The sequence below is a fragment of the Limulus polyphemus genome, unplaced genomic scaffold (assembly GCF_000517525.1).
Source record: "Limulus polyphemus unplaced genomic scaffold, Limulus_polyphemus-2.1.2 Scaffold230, whole genome shotgun sequence".
Classification (NCBI taxonomy): domain Eukaryota; kingdom Metazoa; phylum Arthropoda; class Merostomata; order Xiphosura; family Limulidae; genus Limulus; species Limulus polyphemus.
Window position 1 is genome coordinate 574,222 of NW_013665840.1, and position 19,076 is coordinate 593,297.

The window sequence follows — 19,076 nt, forward strand, 5'->3', positions numbered from 1 at the left end:
GTCCAGAGAAACTCCTCACCAGAGAAAATGCAATGGGTGACCACAAAACCTTATTTTGAAGCAGACCAAACCTGATTAGTATAATCAAGGGAATGGCAATAATCCCATCTGCTTTACTCATGTTAATTCATGAGTGTACGGTCCAGGATGAACATATTTATGAAGCAAACCATTATGAGGATGAACCTACAAGTGGTCTTATAGAACAACCCATCTCAACAATGATTGTTAGCAACTGAATGGTTGAACAGTACGAATTTTAGAATTAGTGTATTTGGATAGGCATCACTCGCCACAGAGCAGGATCCAAAAAAAGAGGTGCAATGAGGCCCCTGTAATAATAAAAAAATTCCCTGAAGATGTAATAGTAGTTACTTGGAACTACGAATTCATACTAAGTCACTCAAGAGTATGAACACTCCACATAAAATAATGAAAGTGAAATTAACATGAAGTATACGAAAAACAAAATCCAAATTGTGTTTTCTCAAATCCTAAAAAGAAAATTCATAAATCCAAAAAATTATAAAATAATTTTGAAGTTTCAAAATTTTCAAAGTTAAAAAGACGCATAACACTAAAGTGGCGAGTGAGATGACTGATGGCTGTCATGCAAAATCAAGAAGTGAAGATTAGGTTCATACTGCATAGAGGGAGTCAGCTGCAATAGGAGGGTGGAGGGTTGTTGCATGCTAGTTTGCAAGCTTAAACATAGTTGAACCACATGTATACATGTGGAATTAGGTGGGAGTTTAAGGCTATTGGCGAGCTAAAATTGACCACACTAGAGGGTAGTAATTGGGCTAATATTTTCCTTGATGTTTTATTTTTCCCTTTATTCACAATTCCTGCATTTCTTGACCCATCTGTCAGTATCACTCCTCATATCAATCCAATAATATATGTTTTTAATTTTCTACAAAGTCCTACATATTTCTAGGTGCCTCCTCCCATTTGTTCCTAAGTCAGGACTTGGTTGAAAGATCTCAGGTCTCAGCCTTCAGTTCTTCCAGAGCCCCCACTACCTATTTCTCTGTGATATTTACTAGAAACCATTTCCAGTATAGTACACCATTTACTTATGGGAATTGACCCCATTCATACCAATAGGCTTTAGTCAACTTGTTTACCTTACTGATCTCCTCATACATGAACTTTCAACAAGTTCCTCAACCCCCTCAAAACCTCCTAAATACAGGATTGTGCAGTTGTTGTTTTTTTTATTTTGTTTACTGAATACCAAAACAGAGCATGTGCATTTCCGTGTACATCCTGTTTGTTATGATATATTTGAAAGTCACATTCCATAAGATGTTCCAACCAATGAACTACTGTCCTTTTGGGATTTTTTAAGTTATACAATTACCTTGTGGATGCATGATTTGTTCATAATAGAAACTTTTTCTATGTAAGTCACATCTAAAATAATGTATAAAGGTGACAACAGGCAAAAGTTCCCTCTGGATAACACTACAAGCCCTTTTCACAAGATTAAAGATTTTACTCCCATAAGCTGTATCATTTTCTTTACCCATTTTGAATTTGTGACAACACTGCTTCCATTGCAATTCCACTACAATCTATGTCCAATAGAAATGGCTGTGCAAAGTTTGGATATGCAAGTATTGGTGATGACCATTTCACCTGACCATTGGAATGGTTAGTTCTTAAGGGTTAACTTATAAAAACATCCAGTATTCACATCAAAATGTGAAATGACAGTCAATAATAAGTACTGTGGTGCCCCCCCCCCCAAAAAAAAACCTGTCATTTCAAGATGTTTTGGTATAGGCCATTGCCTAATTTTCACAGATTTTCTAGGTTGGTCAATACTCCCCTACCCTTTGAAAGTTAACAACATATTCTAAATAATTAACCTTATTCTGCGCTGACTTGCATTTTGAAGTTTTCAGCTTTAACCCTACAGCTTTTCATTTCTCAAACACTATCTCCGGTTGCGAAGAATGTTCCTAAAACAGTGGGCTATACACAATAATAATATCATCTAGTAAACAAAACATTGACCAGTTTAACTCTCCTAGAATTCATTCCACAAGTTTTTCAAATGTATTTGGGGTATTAAACAGTCCAAAAGGCCAAACAGTAAATTTGTACAGTCCTCTTTCATAAGTTATGGGATCCAAATTCATTTGATGCTACTTGCCAAATCTAGCATACTGAACAACTGTAATCCTCCCAGGAGGTCTAGACTATCTTCTATCATAGATATTGAAAAGTAATTTTTTTACTTTTTTAAGTAATTACAAGTAATACAAATGAAACTTATAGGAACCATCTTTTTTTCTTATGCAGACAATGGATGAAGCCCATGGGCAAATGGAGAGTTGAGAAAGCCCTTGCTCCATCATCTCATTTGTCACCTTCTGTTACAAAAAAGTTTTTGGTAATGTTCCTATAAGTTTTCCAGTAATACTATTGGCCCCTGTGTCAGATTTTCTCTCTAGTAAACCCCATGTTCTCAAACGTGTTTGAACTCTATGGATATTCTCTCTTCCATTGGAGAATGTGATACACAATATTCTCCACTGGATACAAGACAGTGATACCAGTCCCTTTCCTCAATATATCTTGGACACCACGGTTTAAAACATGTACTCAATTCTCTTGACACAAAACTATGATTCTCGTTGTTAATAACCTATTCCCCGACTTGGATCCTTCCATTACACCTACTACAGGAGTATGGCCACAGATATGTACTTTTCCCTGCATGATGACCTCTAACCTCATGGAAATAGTAGTACAATATTTTGGATCACAGACACTCTCCTACAAGTAAAACCATCTTGATAACTCACATGTCTAAACTAGCTCCCATTAAAGGTGAGCAATCTTTGAGCTAGATGTAAACCTCCATAGCTTTTGTTTCACAAACTTCATCCAACTCTGATCAGTCTGTGCTATAAAGATCTCATGGGTAAAGATGAGATTAATAAAAATAAAAGAAATGCAGGAAATTTATCTCACTAAGGGTAAATAAACTGCCATTAACAGCCATTTTATCCTTCACTAAAGTCACTACAGACCCAGTATCCACAAAGCAACTCATGCTGTTTCACAAACATTTGCTTCAATATACAAAGAGGTGAATTCCAATCTACTTTCCTCCCTATTTTTCATCTACACTAAAGATACTTTTTGTGTTAGAAAATCTAGTCAGCCTTTTCTCCCTGAAATGCCTACTAATGTGTCCTTGCATCCCACAAATCCAATTTACAGATTGCATTGTTTTTGGTTTATTTACTTTCACTGCCTTGTAGGTGTCCTTATATTTCATTCCTTAATATTTCAACCACTTTGCTAACCACAAAATTTGTTTCTCCAATCCTTCTATCACTAAGGTCTCTTTTTCTAGTTTCCTAGGCTCTCTTGTCTCTCATCTAACTGCTCCAAGCACCATTCTATTCATCCAATCTCCTTCTTCTCATGCAGTAGCTTCCTCACCAAGAGTTATCAATAAAGCTTCACCCAGACTGGTAGGTTTACTTCTACAAGTTTGCAACATTAACTATCAGGAATATAATACTCCAATATATTTATCCTTTACCAAACCTTTGCTTATTGCAAAATTGACTGTAGAACAGCTTTTATAAACACAATGATTAATACTTGCTGCCAATTCTGATATCATTTCATTTCCTTTTCTAGTGTGTGTGTGTGTTTGCAGCTGAGCCTTATACACAATTTTGTTGCTTTGGTTAAAACCTCTTTATCATGGCTTCTACCAGACTGTAACACATACATTGTTGTATACTTGACAAATCATTATATAACTGTAATGCCAATCCCATCTACTTCAGCTAAAAATGTTTTTTATCTCCAGGCTTCATTAACTAAGGCTGGCACATAACTCAATCATTCCAGCTTTCAACTCCATTAAAAATGTCAGGTTTAGCCATTATTTGCTTCCTACCCTGCATTTGAGGACCATCAGACAAAAATGACAGGTAATCTTAATCATTTCCCTGCTTTCATGGGGCAATATCTCTAAATTGTTCCCTTTGGACCATCCTATTCCTTTCATTCTAGCCTTTACTTGTGTCTTCACTATTATTTTTACTATAAGCTATCATGAAGACCTCTCCTAAATGACCCCCAGTTCAAATTTCCAATTCTTGTAGCTTGTAAATTTGACCCTATAAGCAAGCTAAAATTCAGGAGTGGTCATTATTCTTGATTGGTTATTTGGAGCTACAAAAAAAATCTCTAAATAAATGTAATAAAGCAAATTGTCTTTCTAATATTTTAACACAAAACCTAACCCACCTTATCCTCTGTCTATACACATAAGATAGGCTCTTTTGTTCAGTGCCAAAACAACAACAAAAGAGAAATTTGTGTTATGACTCCCAAAATCCCTCTCATTAAATCTTAGATATTAAGGCAATTTCAACTTTCAGGTAGTTTTTTCACATACAAAACCAATCACAAGTATCAAAATTAAAATACAGGATTATGCACCTTCCCGTATGTGTTAATTTGATAACTACACTCACAACATGTTTTTTTTTTTTATGTAGGAAAGCCTCCTTCCATCCTTCCTCAAAAAAAGAGAAGATAAAGTTGGGCAATTGTTAAGAATGCTCAGGTATTTGAATAAAGAAATAAAAAAGCAACAAAACGACAATTTTTTTGTTAGCACCAAAATAACCTCTACTGTATTGGAACTTAAACGTTTTGATAATCGTACTTGTGTGGCACATAAAAAATTTTTACTTCACACTCTGCTTGGAACACTGTTCACAGTTTTAGTTTCCTATGTAAGGATGCTTCTAGATTTATTGGAAATGGTTCAAAAACACTAACAGGGTGATTCAAATAATGGAAGGGTTATCTTAGAAGGATAGATTAAGACCTCTCTTAAGTTAGTTAGAAGAGTTTAAAAGGGCAACAGATTATTGCTTGAAAAATAAAAGGTAGATTTAAATCTTTACCTTTTGCAAAAGTGAGTGTATAAGAACAATATTGAAGAACGAAATGGTTCCTTGTTGTCCATATGCTGTTATGTTAAGCCACAAGAGGGGGTAGAAATCTCTTTATTTTCTCTTGTAAGTGAGAAGAATCAGGTGTTATTTAATTGAAGTATACAAAAATTATTACAGGAGTTACTAAGATTGATGCATCAGATATTTTTATGTTGATTTCTGAGGAAAGTAGCACAAAAGTTCTTAAGTTTAACATAACAAACAGATAATAGGGGAATACTTAGTTCTTCATATCCTTACACACCCAATCTTCAGAAACATAAAGATTTAAACTCACCCTTTATTTATAAGGAAATTTTGAATTCCCTCTTAAACTTTTGTAAAGTGCTAGCTTTATCTAATTATGATAGCAACTTATTCCATAAGCCAACTACCCCCTGTTATAAAAATAGGTCTGTCTTAACTAGAGAATAGCCTGTCTTTTCCAAGTCAGACTTTGAAGGTATGCAACTAGAATCATATATATATTGTAAATTAGGCAACTGATCAATTTAATTATGCATTTCTAATGTGGAAATTTTTTTTAAATATTCAAGATATAGATGTTCTTTAAGATAAAAAAATGGTGGCTACAAGTAAGAGACCAGATTGGCTCACAAAGAGTATAAGGGGAAAAAATTAAAGAAAAACATTATGAATTTATGTTTATGAATAAGTTTAAATTGACTGCTATAATAATAGACTTCAAAAAGTATGGTGAAACAAAACATTAGGCAAACAAAAAGGAATATGAAAAAAGGTTGCTTGAAAATGTAAAATTAACAGGAAGAATTTCTTTTAATACATTAAGGGTAAGCAAAATGTTTGAATGGGAGTAGTGCCTTAGAGAGAAGATAAAGGAAGGTTAATTTCTAATTATTATGAGATGACTGGCTTACTAAATCCTACTTTTTCTTCCATTTTTAAGCAGTATTCTTCATCCTTAACAGTTGCTACAGGGAAGCATGACTGATAAACAAGATGATCACATTAATTATAAGCTTGTTAAGAACAAATTGGAAATTTGAGAGAATGATAAAGCATCTGGGTCAGATAATATTTCCCCAAGGATTTTAAAAGAGATTAAGGATTGGATATGTGAGCCACTAGGTAATAATTTTTGTAAGTACTTAAATAGTGGGCAGGTGACAGAACAAGAAGTTGGCTAATACTACTCCTGTTTTCTAGGGAACTAACTAAATTTGTCCAGGTAATTATAGTCTTATGTCAGTGGTAGGAAAAGTTTTGTTTTGACAGTCTGATAAAAGATGCTTTAAAAATTCATTTGACAAAGTTTAAAATTTTGTTGGATAGTCAACATGGTTTCACTAGGGAAAATCTTACCTCACTATTACTTTGACATTCTTTAAAGAGGTTACTGATTATGTAGATGAGGGTAAAGGTGTGGATTTGGTATGTCTGGATTTACAGAAAGCAGCTAAGAATGTAATTCACACCAATAACACAGAAGAGAAAGGAATGGTTAATAAATTGCTTAAAGTTGTTGATGATATTAAGGTCTTGGGTGTTACTGGTTGTGATGAGGATGCTGCTGCTTTACATAAGGATTTTGATTATTTGTCAAGTTGGGCAAATAAATGGCTGATGGTTTTTACTTATAATAAATGGAAGGTCATGCATGTGGTTTATCCTAATTCAAATTATAAGTATAATTTTGATGGGAATAATCTTAGCAGTGTTAGTGGAAGAAAAGGATCTACAAGTTCTGGTTAATCATTCTCTTTAAGCCATCCAAGCTTCTGTTGTTCTGTTGTTGATTATTGGGGCAAATTGGATTTCATGTTGTTTCTACAGAAATACTGAATACAAGACTAACAGAGGTCATAATTTCATAATATAGGTCACTATTTAGGCCTCATTTAGATTACTGCATTCAGTCTTGGGCTCTTTGCCTTAGGAAAGACATTGAATTGTTAGAAAGGGTTCAGAGGAGGGCTACTAGAATGACACTTGGGATGGACAGGTTGTCATACAAGGACAGATCAAGATCTATAAAATTGTTTTCTTTTGAAAAAAGACAAGTTAGAGAGAATCTGATTGAGATATTTAAGATTGGTGAGCAAAGTGATAGTGTTGATGCATCATCTTTTTTGTACTTAATAGCAAGTATGGTACAACAAAGGGACACATAAATAATGGCAGATTAGGAGTCATCTACAGCTAAGATAGTTTTATTTTTCTAACTGGTGGTTGATCTTTGGAATGGGTTGTTTCAGACGTGGTGTACAAATTTTAAAGTTTATGGGAAGGTTTGATAAATATTTAAGATAGGAGTTGATTATTATGGTGTTCTTATTATTATTGATAGGAATACATACACACACACATATATTAATTTTTAAAGTTTAGTTTACTGGATGAGGCAGCCTCTGTGTAATAACAGGTCCCTGTTTCTGTTAAATTTAGTCTTCTCATTCTATTGTCTTTAGAATACAGCACAAAGAAATCATAAGGCCTTATCCTATTAATTCCTTGGATAATCTTGTAAACTTAAGAAACCTCTTACTCATCTTTTGCCAAGAGCAAATAGAGAGACTAAAAGATCTTAAACTATCCTTCTAAGAATCATCCTAGTAGAGCCTCCTCTGAATTACTTCTCATAAGTCAATACCTTTTCTTAGATAATGATACACAAATCTGTATACAGTGTTCCAGGTGAGGTGTAATTTGTGTTCTGTATAGAGGTAATTAATTGTTTTGACTTGTAATCAATATATCTATACATACACCCTAAAATTATATTAGCTTTACTACTAGCAACATAAGACTGCTATGATAGCTTGAGAGACATAACCACCACTATTCCAACATACTTTTCTTTGGTTACAATATTGAGTAGATTCCTGTCATTTTAACTGTGTGATTCAATTTATGATAACCAAAGTGTATTACCTTGCAGTTACTATAATAATAGGTCATTTTCCAAATATTTGTCCAATTTACCAACTGATCTAGGTCATATTATAATATCTCAACATTTCCAATACAGCTATAAAAATCCAAGAGATTGATGTCAGCAGCCAACTTTATTGATTTACTTGTTAATATTATGTCTCTATCCATATCAATATTATTAATGCTAATGAGAAATAGCAAACATCCAAGCACTGAACCCTGAGGCTTTTGCTTTCCCCCATCAAGCCACTCTACAATCTAATTACTTAGTCTTTACCCAACCATAACATGATTTTCTTATCTTTTGTGAAATTCCTTATCAAGAGAGATAAGGGAGACAGGTTTTTAGAAATAATTAATGATAGTTTTCTTCACCAATTGATCAGGGAACTTACTAGGAACAAAGTTATTTTAGATTTACTGTTAACTTCTAATATAGAAATGGTTAGGAAGGTGGAAATTGGGAAACACCTGGGTGCAAGTGTATTGCTTAATTAGGTTTGATGTTTTACTGCATATGGAAAACAAAAATAATGAGATTTTGGTTACAGATTTTGAAGGAATGCAACAATAATTATCTGTTTGAGTCAGGCAATTGAATTAATTGGATATACTGATAAAATGTGGAAATGTTCCTTGTATACAAAAAAAAAAGGTGGCTGCAGGTATAAAAGACCAGGTTGGATCACAAAAGCTGTAAGGGATAAAATTAAGGAAAAGCATTAACAATTTAATAAGTTTAAATTGACTGCTATGATGGAAAACTTAAAGAATTATAGAAGATCAAGAAAGTTGAGAAACAGGACATTGGAAAATTGAAATAGGTATAAGAAAAAAGTTGGCTGAAAATATGAATTAACAGTAGGATTTCTTTAAATACATTAGTGGTAAGTAAAATGTTTGGATGGGAGTAGGGTTTCAGAGAGATGATAAAGGAGAGCTCATTTCTGATGATTATGAGATGGCTTGGTTATTGAATTTTCTCAAATTGTTACTAATGAATATGTAAACAATATTCCTCATTCCAAGCACTTTCTAGATGAAAATGCGATCGAACAGGATGATCACATTAATTCTGAGCTTGTTTAAAAAAAAATAGAAAGAATTATAAGTATCCTGGGCTAGATAACATTTTCCCAAGGGTTTTGAAGGAGGTTAAGGACTGGATATGTGAGCCACTTGCTATTATTTTTTGTAAGTCTTTGAATAGTGGGCAGATTTCAGAAGATTAGAAATTGGCTACTTTACACAATTTTTCAAATGAAGTAATAAAAGTAACAAAAAATGTCCCAGTTATTATAGGCCTATTAGTTTTACATCAGTGGTGAAAAAAAATGTTTTAAAAGTCTGATAATAGATGCTTTGCAAAGTCATTTAATAAATTTAAAAATCTTGTTAGATAGTCAAAATGGTTTCACTGGGGAAAAATCTTGCATTATAAATCTTCTTTAAGGAGGCTACTGCTTATAGACGGGATTAAGGGTGTGGATTTGGTGTATCAAGATTTTCAGAAAGCATTTGACAAGGTGCCACATAAAAGGCTTGTTAAAAAAAAAAATATTTATAGGTGTGGAGGATAATTTAGCTCATTGGAAATAAAAATGGCTGGATGGAAGAAGATGGTTGTAATAAAAGGAGTGCAGTCAAACTGTATTAATGTCACAAGAGGGTACCTCAGGACTCAATGTAGGACCTTTAACTATTTTGGTTTAACATCAATGACATAGGTGAATGTTATATAATTTACTTAAATTTGCTGATAATATTATGGTCTTGGTTGTTGCTGGCTATGAGGAGGATACTACTGCTTTATAAAAGAATTTAGATTATTTGGCAAGTTGGGCAAATATATGACAGGTAGCTTTTGATTATAATAAATGTAAGTTAACAGATGCGGATAATCATAGCAAAATTGTAAGTATCATTTTGATGGGAACCTTAACAGTATTATGGAAGAGAAGGAGTTTGGTGTTCTGGTCAATCAGTCTCTTAAGCCATCCAAGCAGTGTACTGTTGCTTCTGGTAGGATAAATAGAATTTTAAGTTGCTTCTACAAAAATATTGAATATAAGTTTAAAAAGGTTGTAAATTCATTGTATAAGTCACTGGTTAAGCCCCATTTGGAGTACTGTGTTCAGTCTTCAGATCCTTAACTAAATAAAGACACTGATTGTTGAAAATGGTCCAAAGGAGGTCTATCAGCCTTACATCAGTTGTGGGAAAAGCTTTTGAAATCTAATAAAAGGTACTCTGAAAATTCATTTTAACAGAGTTTAAAATTTTGTTGAATAGTCAACGTGGTTTCACCAAGGAAAAATTGTGCTTTACTAATCTTTTGACATTCTTTGAAAAAGTTACTACTTATGTTGTTGAGGTTATTTAATGTTGAGAATGATACGATTAGAGTACACACATTTAAATTTTGTCAGGGTACAAGCCATTTTCACTTTCAGCTAAGTTTTGTTTACTTAAGAGGATGGCTGGTCTTTGGAATGGGTTGCCTTTAGATGTAATGGATGCAGTAGATTTAAAAAAGTTTAAGGGAAGGCTTAATGAATAAACAAATAATAAAGGCTGACATTCAAGTCTAGTTTAGTGGATGGGACAGCCTTGATGGACCAATAAGTTCCTTGTTGTCCTCAAAATGTATGTTATGTTACATGGAATGGAATTTGGAAAGGTTGTCATAAGAGGTCAGGTAAAGGCTTCTAAAACTGTTTTCTCTTGAAAAAAAAAGTGGTTGAAGAGAATTTGATTGATGTGTTTGCAGTTTTTAAGGGAATTGATCATGTTGATGCATCATCTTTTTTCATAATTAACCAAGTTAATAGAAAGAATAGAAGGGCATATAAATATAAGATTTGAAAAGGTAGGAATCATCTTCAATCAAGATAGTTTTACTTTTCTCACACTGTAAAACAGGGTGGTTGACTTTTGCCTTCAGATGTAGTAAGTCTATGGGATTTTGTGAGATGGCTTGCTAAATATTTAAATGATAGAGGCTGACTTTGATTTTATTTTTTAGAGCTTAATTTAGTGTTTATATGGGCCCTTGTTGTCATTATTTGTTTGTAGTTAAGCGCACAGCTACACAATGGGCTATCTGTGCTGTGCCCACCACGGGTATCGAAAACCGATTTCTAGCATTATGAGTCTGCAGACTTACCGCTGAACTAGTGGAGGTTTGTTGTCCGTAAATGCTAAGAGATAATCTCTCACCTTTCAGGCCTGCAAGTAATTAAGTGTAGATCGTAACTTGCTAAATTTATGCAAAATTAAAATCCACTTCATTTGAAATTACACTTTACAAATTACATTCAAAATCACGATACTCACCAGATCCATTTGGTCCGATTATAGCAGTAAAAGGTTTCAGTGGACCTATTATCTGTTTTCCCTTATAAGATTTAAAATTGTTTACCTCTATGTATTTCAAGTAACCCATTACAATTATCTATCTACATCTTTTGCAATATCCAATAGGATAAAATATTATCTTGAAACTTTTACGTAAACAAATCTCCTGCGTATGTTATTATTAATTTTTGTACAAATAGCGGGAAGGAGAAAAATATCGCCATAAACGAGATTGAGTGAGACAGTTAAATGCCCACCAGAGCGAGGATAAATAAAACAACTCAGGACACGCTACCTTAGTAACTATTATATATGTATCCCATAAACGCGTTAGAGATAACTATTGTAACTGTGTCTCAGGTATAACATGATTGGATGTAAGGATCTGCGACGCCAGCCGATTTCGTGTTATAACAAACCGTAAGGTTTTACCAGTTATCACTAGCGTGCTCGTACACAATATTAGAGATGTTGTCATGACAACGAACGCTTTTACTTGAACAGTTGAATATAAAAGCTCTAACTGTTAGGCTTAATGTTACAGATAACAGAGTAAATTTATTCTTATTCAGTTAAGGAAAGGTAAAGAAGATTATTAACTGTTACTTTACTACATTTTCTATTATTAGCTTGCTGCCAAAGACTTTTTGGATAAGTTATTTAAAGTTAAGATTTTACTGTAATTTCCAGTTGTCCCAACAATAGGTCTAATACTAATAGTAATACTAATACTGTAAAGTGTAATACTAACAGTAATAGTCAGCTCAAAAACATGTGGGGAGGAAATTTTCCTTTAGATGAAAGAGAAAGAAAAGAAATTAAACGACGTTTACTATTGGAAGAAGATAGAAAAAAACGAATTTTTAATCCCAAGCAACGTTTAATAGGAGTAAGTGTTTTTCAATATCCCTCGATTTAGATATGTTAAAAAACAAGTAATACTATTAAAATTATAGAAATATATAATCTTGAAAAATTGAACTTAAGCTGAATTTAAACTTTAAAGGTCATTCATCTAATTAAGTGGATGTTAGCCTAAGTTAGCCTCAAATCACAAATCAACAAGCCAAATGTATATCTGATGCACAAGATTAGAAAGTTTTAATGAAAACATCTTTTTCTGTAAACTTATAAACTATTAAAGTTAGTAGAACACACCATTACTCACTCAGTCTATATAGTATAATGTCATTGTTAAATGTAAAATTAAAATACAACAATATTATGTTTAGATTATATATCACTGTAAGTGTGAGTTTGACTGTAAGATATTAACAACTGTTTTTTCTGCCCTATCTTTTAATTATTTTTAACTTATGAGTAACTAAAAAGTTTTTCTTATATTTTATACAATGTAAAATTTTTAAACTATAAAAATGGTCAATACATACATATATCATTGAAGTGGGTAATTGCTAAGTTATTTTTTTAAGCAGTTGTTTAAAATATACTTCACAGAAACTCACATAGTTAGAACATTCAGCTGTAGTGTATGACCAACTTTGTTTTGGAGTTTCAGTTGTGTTTGTTTGACATTTTTCATCATACAAGTATGTAGGAAATTATTATTCTTATTTCAGGTAAAAGTAATTCTTAGAGTGTCAAAATCACTGAAAAATCTAATTATGTACAAAATGTTTAGTATGAACTATTAACCTGTCTTGCAATATTATTAAAACAAATAACATTATCATAAAACCTTTACAAAAATGGGATGTAAATAAGGCATTCTTGAAACAAATTTTTTGAAATAACAAAGAATGATTTGCTGAATTGTATTATTATTATGGAGAATTTGTTGTTAATTTAAATTTTATGTTGCTTTTTGTTTAAATATTATTAATATATTTGTAGAATTCTATTTTATTTCTCCATATTAATCATTGTTTTTTGAAGTGGGATAACATAACCAACAGACAACAAAGAACCATTTACTGTTCCTTTAATGCTGCCTTTACACACTAACTCTTAGGAAAAGTTAAAATTTAAGCACATTCTTTACTTTTTCAGAAAATCATCAGTTTCCCTCTTGAATTTCTGTAAGGTGCTGGCATCCACTACTGCTGAAGACAACCCATTCCATAAGTCAGCTATCCTATCAGAAAAGTAAAACTGTCTTAACCTGAGCCTAGTTTGTCTTTTCCAAATCTTAAATTTGTGTCCTCTCATCTTTTATCTCATCCTCTGAACCCTTTCTGATAAGTCAATAACCTCTCCTGAGTGGGTCAGCAGTAAGTTTATGGACTTACAACATAAAATAACACTTAAAAACAACAATGGTCTGTTGGTTCATTGAGGTTGTCCAATCCACTAAACTAAACTTTAAAATTATAAAAAGTAATAATAAAAGCCAGCCTTTATCATTCAAATATTTATCAAACCTTCCCTTAAATTTTCCTAAATTTACTGCATTCAATATATCTGAAGGCAACCCTTCTAAAGGTTAACCACTTTGTTAGAAAATAAAATTGCCTTAGATGAAGATGACTTATCTTGACAAAATTTATATTTTTTGTTCCCTTGTCTTACCATTCTCACCTTTAAGTATTAAAATAGGCAATGCATTGAAATCATCAATTCCCTTAACAATCCCAAACCTTTCAATCTGATCCCCTTTAACTCTTCTTTTTTCAAGAGAAAACAGTTTCAGAAATCTGAGCCTGTTTATATGAAAAACAACTTTTTTTCCATGGTATTATCCTAGTAGTCCTCCTTTTAACCATCTAGTCATTGTTCCTACGCCCAAAACTGAACATAATATTCCAAATGAGGTCTGTAATATTCTCAGGTTAAACTTTTCTGCAAAGAGTATTAAGTTGTTCCACTTTATAAATCATGAAGTGATACTGAATTTAAATAAAATCACTAAGAAATAAAGAGGCTGGACACAATATGTAATACAAAACAAGAACAATATTTATTTACCAAAGACAGGAAACACAGTATGCATGCTTACATTGGACATGAGATGGTTGCCTTTCCCTGGACTTTTGAATTAATCAACAGATTTTCTTCCCATAAGATGTCTCTCCAAAACTCAACTAACTTGAGATCCCAGGAAACTACGACAGCTACCCACCTCATTGGTCGTTCTTATTCAACATAGGAGGAGGCTGTAACCTCAAGATATCATCTGCACTACCAGCAAAACACACTACTGCTATCTACATTCTTACACAATGTGTAGTTTTACAGCAATATCCTTTGGGTGGAACAAGTATTACCTCTAGAAAATAACAAAGGCAGCAAGAATGAAGATAGCTCAACAGTTTTCTGGGGGTTTTGTGAAAATTGCATCGACTTAATGTAAACAAAAATATTTGAAAAATTGTACTTTAAAATAAGAATTAGAAAATGCATTGTATATCTGCATACCATACTTTTCCTTCCCCCTTTTTTCAGGTTTGCCTTCAAGCCAACACTTAAACTTAACTTTAAAATAATTAAATTTACACTCATAACATGGTATAGAATTGCATTAACTTTCTCTTGCCCAAGTAAACGTTTACACACAAAATGGATGATACATTTAAGCAAAGAACTACAAATTACAAAGCAATAAACTTTTAACTTAGAAGAATACAATACAATATATAATGAATTACTAATAAAAATGATAAAATGAAAACTCCTAGTAATATGATAATATATAAAACAAAAATGAAATGTTTTTAAACAACAATACATAATAAGAAACTCCTTTAACACAAGAATATTTGTAATACATTTTGAAAGATATAGCAATAAAGAAAAGTAACCTTAAACAATGAAATAATACAGTGAAAAACCTTTTAAGAAAGATTGCAAGTACGCACACACATAAGTAAATCTTTTAAAAAGAAAACTTGCATATTAAAAATAACTTTTAATAATGATCATCATACCCTTTAGGAAAGGGTATTCCAACATACTTCCAACCCTTTAACATAGATGGTACAAAGATAAAATTTTTAATGAAGATGCATTTTCATAGTGAAAATTCCTTAATAATGAAATACAAAAAGCATGATCACAGAAATATTTTAAGAATAAATCATTATGTATAAAAAAAATACTCTTTACCCATGAAATTTCAAATCATACTCTAACACAGTGATTACAATTTATCATTAAAGTAACCACAAAACAAAGCCTTCAATAATGAAGCAAATCACCCTCATCAAGTTGAAGCATATGATAACATTAAACCCTCTCTCTATATAATTTATATATTATAATAAAACAAGCCCTTGCTATTAAACACCAGGGAACATGGTTAAATATAAAACACACACACACACATATATATATGTACATACAAATACATTTTAAATTAAAAATGGTTAAATATAAAACACACACACACACACATATATATATGTACATACAAATACATTTTAAATTAAAAATATAAAATAAATATACAGAGTTTACAACACTCACCCAGAGTCAGCTCCAAAACTGTTTCCCTTCACCTTAACCCTGCCTGCAGGTTATGCAGTAAAGCTGTTATTTAATGGTTGGCCATGATGGTGGTCTTCAATGTGTCTCTGGCTTGACTAGAGCATTCTTAGTGTTGGCCAACTCAGCCTTCAAGTTTTGCACCTCTTAATTGAGCTGCAATGGAAGCATTCCCCCTTTGCCATAGCCAGTCCTACTCTCTTTTATAGATGGCCCAAGCCCAGTCAGCATTCATCACCTGGCAGTGTCATTTATACACTAAAATCTACTTTCACATGGGGTGAGTTGTTAACACCTTTGGTGATTTTGTTGTAAGTTTTACTCTTAGCTGCTTCTGAACTGTTTGGCAGGTGTTGCCTTGATGGTTGCTGAGATAGAGGCTCTCCAACTTTTCTTCATGGTGCAGATGGTGGTTGGTTTTGCTGCCACTGTTGACATCTCTTTGTTCATGGTGTATACCCTCAGTGATGATGGATATGGTCTACAAGCCAGCTGGCTTATTTGTATTGCTATAGTATTGGTATTAACTGAAGTGGCATCTTCAGGGCTATCACTTGGCACCTGTTAAAATAAATGAGAGAAAACATTTGAAAGCTCACCAATCTCATTATATTCAACAATAAACTTGCCATCAGGATTTTTAAGGGCCCATTACCAACTCTAACGTTTTACTTACCTTTAAATCTTTAAAAGAATCCATGTTATCCCTTGGACATGAAATAGTAACTTGACTGTTTAATTTCATTTGCAAGAGATAAGATGGGACCATTTAGACTATTTAGGCTATCCGATTTTCTACTACCTCCAAACTCTATAATCCCCTTTTATATAATACTTATCCAATTTCTTTTTCATATTTTTCAATGTTTGTACCATTCTTGAAGTTTAACTATTCCAAAAGTTAACAACTGTACTAGAAAAGTAACATTGCTTTAACTGGAGTCATTCATGATATTCAAAAGCATAAAATTTTAGTATATGAAAAAGAAACCCAATAACCCAAGTGATTTCAGAAAGTACACTTTCCTTCATCAGGGGTAAATGGCAAAAAACAACTATGTATTAACTTATTGTATTTTAAACTTGTATTCAAAAACTGTTGTAGAGCTGAATTGGGATTTTGAAGAGTCTCACATGTAAAAGCAGGGTTTCATGTGAATTACCAGCTAGGTGCTAAATTGATAAAAGAAAAAGAGAAATAACACACACATAGTTAATGACTGTCATTGGTGAACATATACTTAGCACCATGATTCAGCTCAATTCCAGTAGTTCCCATAAAATTGTAAAAGTTTTGATAACCTAAGTGAATTAAATATAATGATTATCAGAGAAAATTATTGTCATTTGTACACAATAAATAGAAAATGTTACTTTTTTTCTAGGTTGATGTTTCAGCTCTTAAGGAACAAGTTCAAGCAAGAAAAGAAAGAGAAAGACAAGAGAAAGAACAAGATGAGACTGAGGGCAAGATAGCTTAGTTTTTATAGTATCTTAGAATTCCAAAACAGTACTACCTCCTCTCATCCAAAGCTATCTCACCCTTGATTTACCCTCTAAGCACCAGTCCATTTTACCACTTCATTTTTGTGCCATTGCAACAATGTGTGCTGATCTTGTGACTACCCTCCAACAATCACAGTACACCTTCTATACTAGCACAGGTAGTTTCCTCGACCATTGGAGCAGAATCCTCACTTTCTCAATTGGCATTCTAGTGTATAGACATGTGTTTTAACTCATTCTCCATCTCACTACAAAATTGTTATTGTACTTGATTACAAATTTATATCAGTTTCAACTTCTTGTATTTGATTTCTATTGTTTGTAATCATTTGTTTTTGAATTGTTTCTGTTTTCCGAATTGTACTTTTTTATATGAATTCAAGATTTAATATGGTGGATGGTAAAATTCCCGCCATAAGTAGACAAAGTTTCGGGGTCGATGATGTCTGCTGGGGAAGCACAGGCTTTAGTTCACAGGGAGTTCATGTTTTACAATTGGCCAGCAATTCTTTCGTTTCAAGTTACGCTTTTTGTGCAGAGGGATAGAACTACTGTGTGGAAAGTTTCTTTCTACAGCACTTTCCACTTGATACCTCTTCGTAATCTGCTGGGTTAGGTATTGTACTTTTTTTGTGGTAAGTATTTCAGTGTGTATTTCTCACACCCCATAGTTCAAGGAGTTTATGTATGTGAGCTAGTGTGGATGAATCTAATTTCTGCACTTGATAATTTAGGTCATTTATGTCTTCTCTGATCAGTGTTTGGTAAGTTAGATTTTTATACTTCTTTTACCATCTAAGTTACTTTAGTTTAAATTTGACTTTGGAGTTTCTTTATTCCTTTATTTTTGTTTGAATGTTTGCTTCTTTTCACTTTTAATGTTATTTAATTTGTAAGTTATTTTTTTCTTTATTACTAGTCACCTCTAAGTGGGGATTAGTTTTGAGTCAAACTTTGTTATTGTTAACTGGGTGCCTTTTTTATTTTCATGTTCTTCAGGGTAGGTTTTATTTTCGTGTCCTTTGTCTTATAGATTATTTGAGTGGACATATAAGTTCGATATTTAAGGGTTGTTTATCTTCTCAGTTCCTTTAATGGTATTGTACTTTAGGTGTTACTTATTGTTTTATGTTTTAGGTCGATTTTCATAGTTTTGCAGTTTTTTTTATTTTTATGTACTTAGTTTGTAAGTAATGAGTACTTTCTCTAACTTCTTTAGTTTATGTGTCTTTTTGGCTACACTTCACTACAGTTTCATGGTTTATATGGGTTCCATCTGAGGGTTTCTGCCTTCCATTTTGCTCCCCCTCTATCTCCTTCCCTTCTCTTCAGGATTGTACCTTTTCACACCAAATTCGTCATCTAACTAAGTCTTAAGCTGCTCAAAACTGTCATCTTTTGGAGGAGATAGTTCAGACTGATATGTGGACAACTCCCAATACGTTTGTCACTCTTTCTCTGTGTCTTCCTCGGCCAGGTATCATCTTCCTCATGTGGTGATTCTACATATGTTGTCTGGAGTAAGTTGATATAATATTAATTGTTATCTTATTTCGTTGATATACATCATATTTCAGGATCCCACTTAGTGGTGAGTGTTGCCTAGTCAGGTATGCTGAATTTTATATCTTAGCACTAAATCTATATACTTCTATAACACTCACTGTGGAGATGGGGTATTTCTGTAAGACCACAGGCCACTTATCTGGTGGTATGTATCTATCTATCTATATATATATATATATATATATATATATTATTATCACTGTATCATATATAAAGGACTGTCACTCATGGACTTCATGACTAAAGTAGATATGGATTTTTTGGCCATCCCTACTGACCTGTGATTCTTACAATTACAGTATTTCT

The 19,076-nt window shown here is 32.7% G+C and overlaps 2 protein-coding genes across 5 annotated transcripts in view; one reads left to right on the forward strand and one right to left on the reverse strand.

Annotated features, from left to right (window-relative positions):
* LOC106478602 (structural maintenance of chromosomes protein 1A-like) overlaps positions 1-11,462 on the reverse strand; it is a 160,082-nt gene extending 148,620 nt beyond the window's left edge. For all 4 annotated transcript variants that reach the window (XM_022382210.1, XM_022382209.1, XM_013939157.2 and 1 more), the window contains exon 1: positions 11,238-11,462. In XM_022382210.1, coding sequence (XP_022237918.1) covers positions 11,238-11,346 — 109 coding nt within the window. In that variant the 5' untranslated portion in view covers positions 11,347-11,462. The remainder of the gene's footprint in view (positions 1-11,237) is intronic.
* A 541-nt stretch (positions 11,463-12,003) lies between these two features.
* Positions 12,004-19,076, forward strand: part of LOC106478596 (RIB43A-like with coiled-coils protein 2) — a 22,739-nt gene continuing 15,666 nt past the window's right edge. Inside the window, exons 1-2 of the mRNA XM_013939151.2 lie at positions 12,004-12,147; positions 17,084-17,165. Of these exons, the coding sequence (XP_013794605.2) occupies positions 12,031-12,147; positions 17,084-17,165 (199 nt within the window). The 5' untranslated portion in view covers positions 12,004-12,030. The remainder of the gene's footprint in view (positions 12,148-17,083; positions 17,166-19,076) is intronic.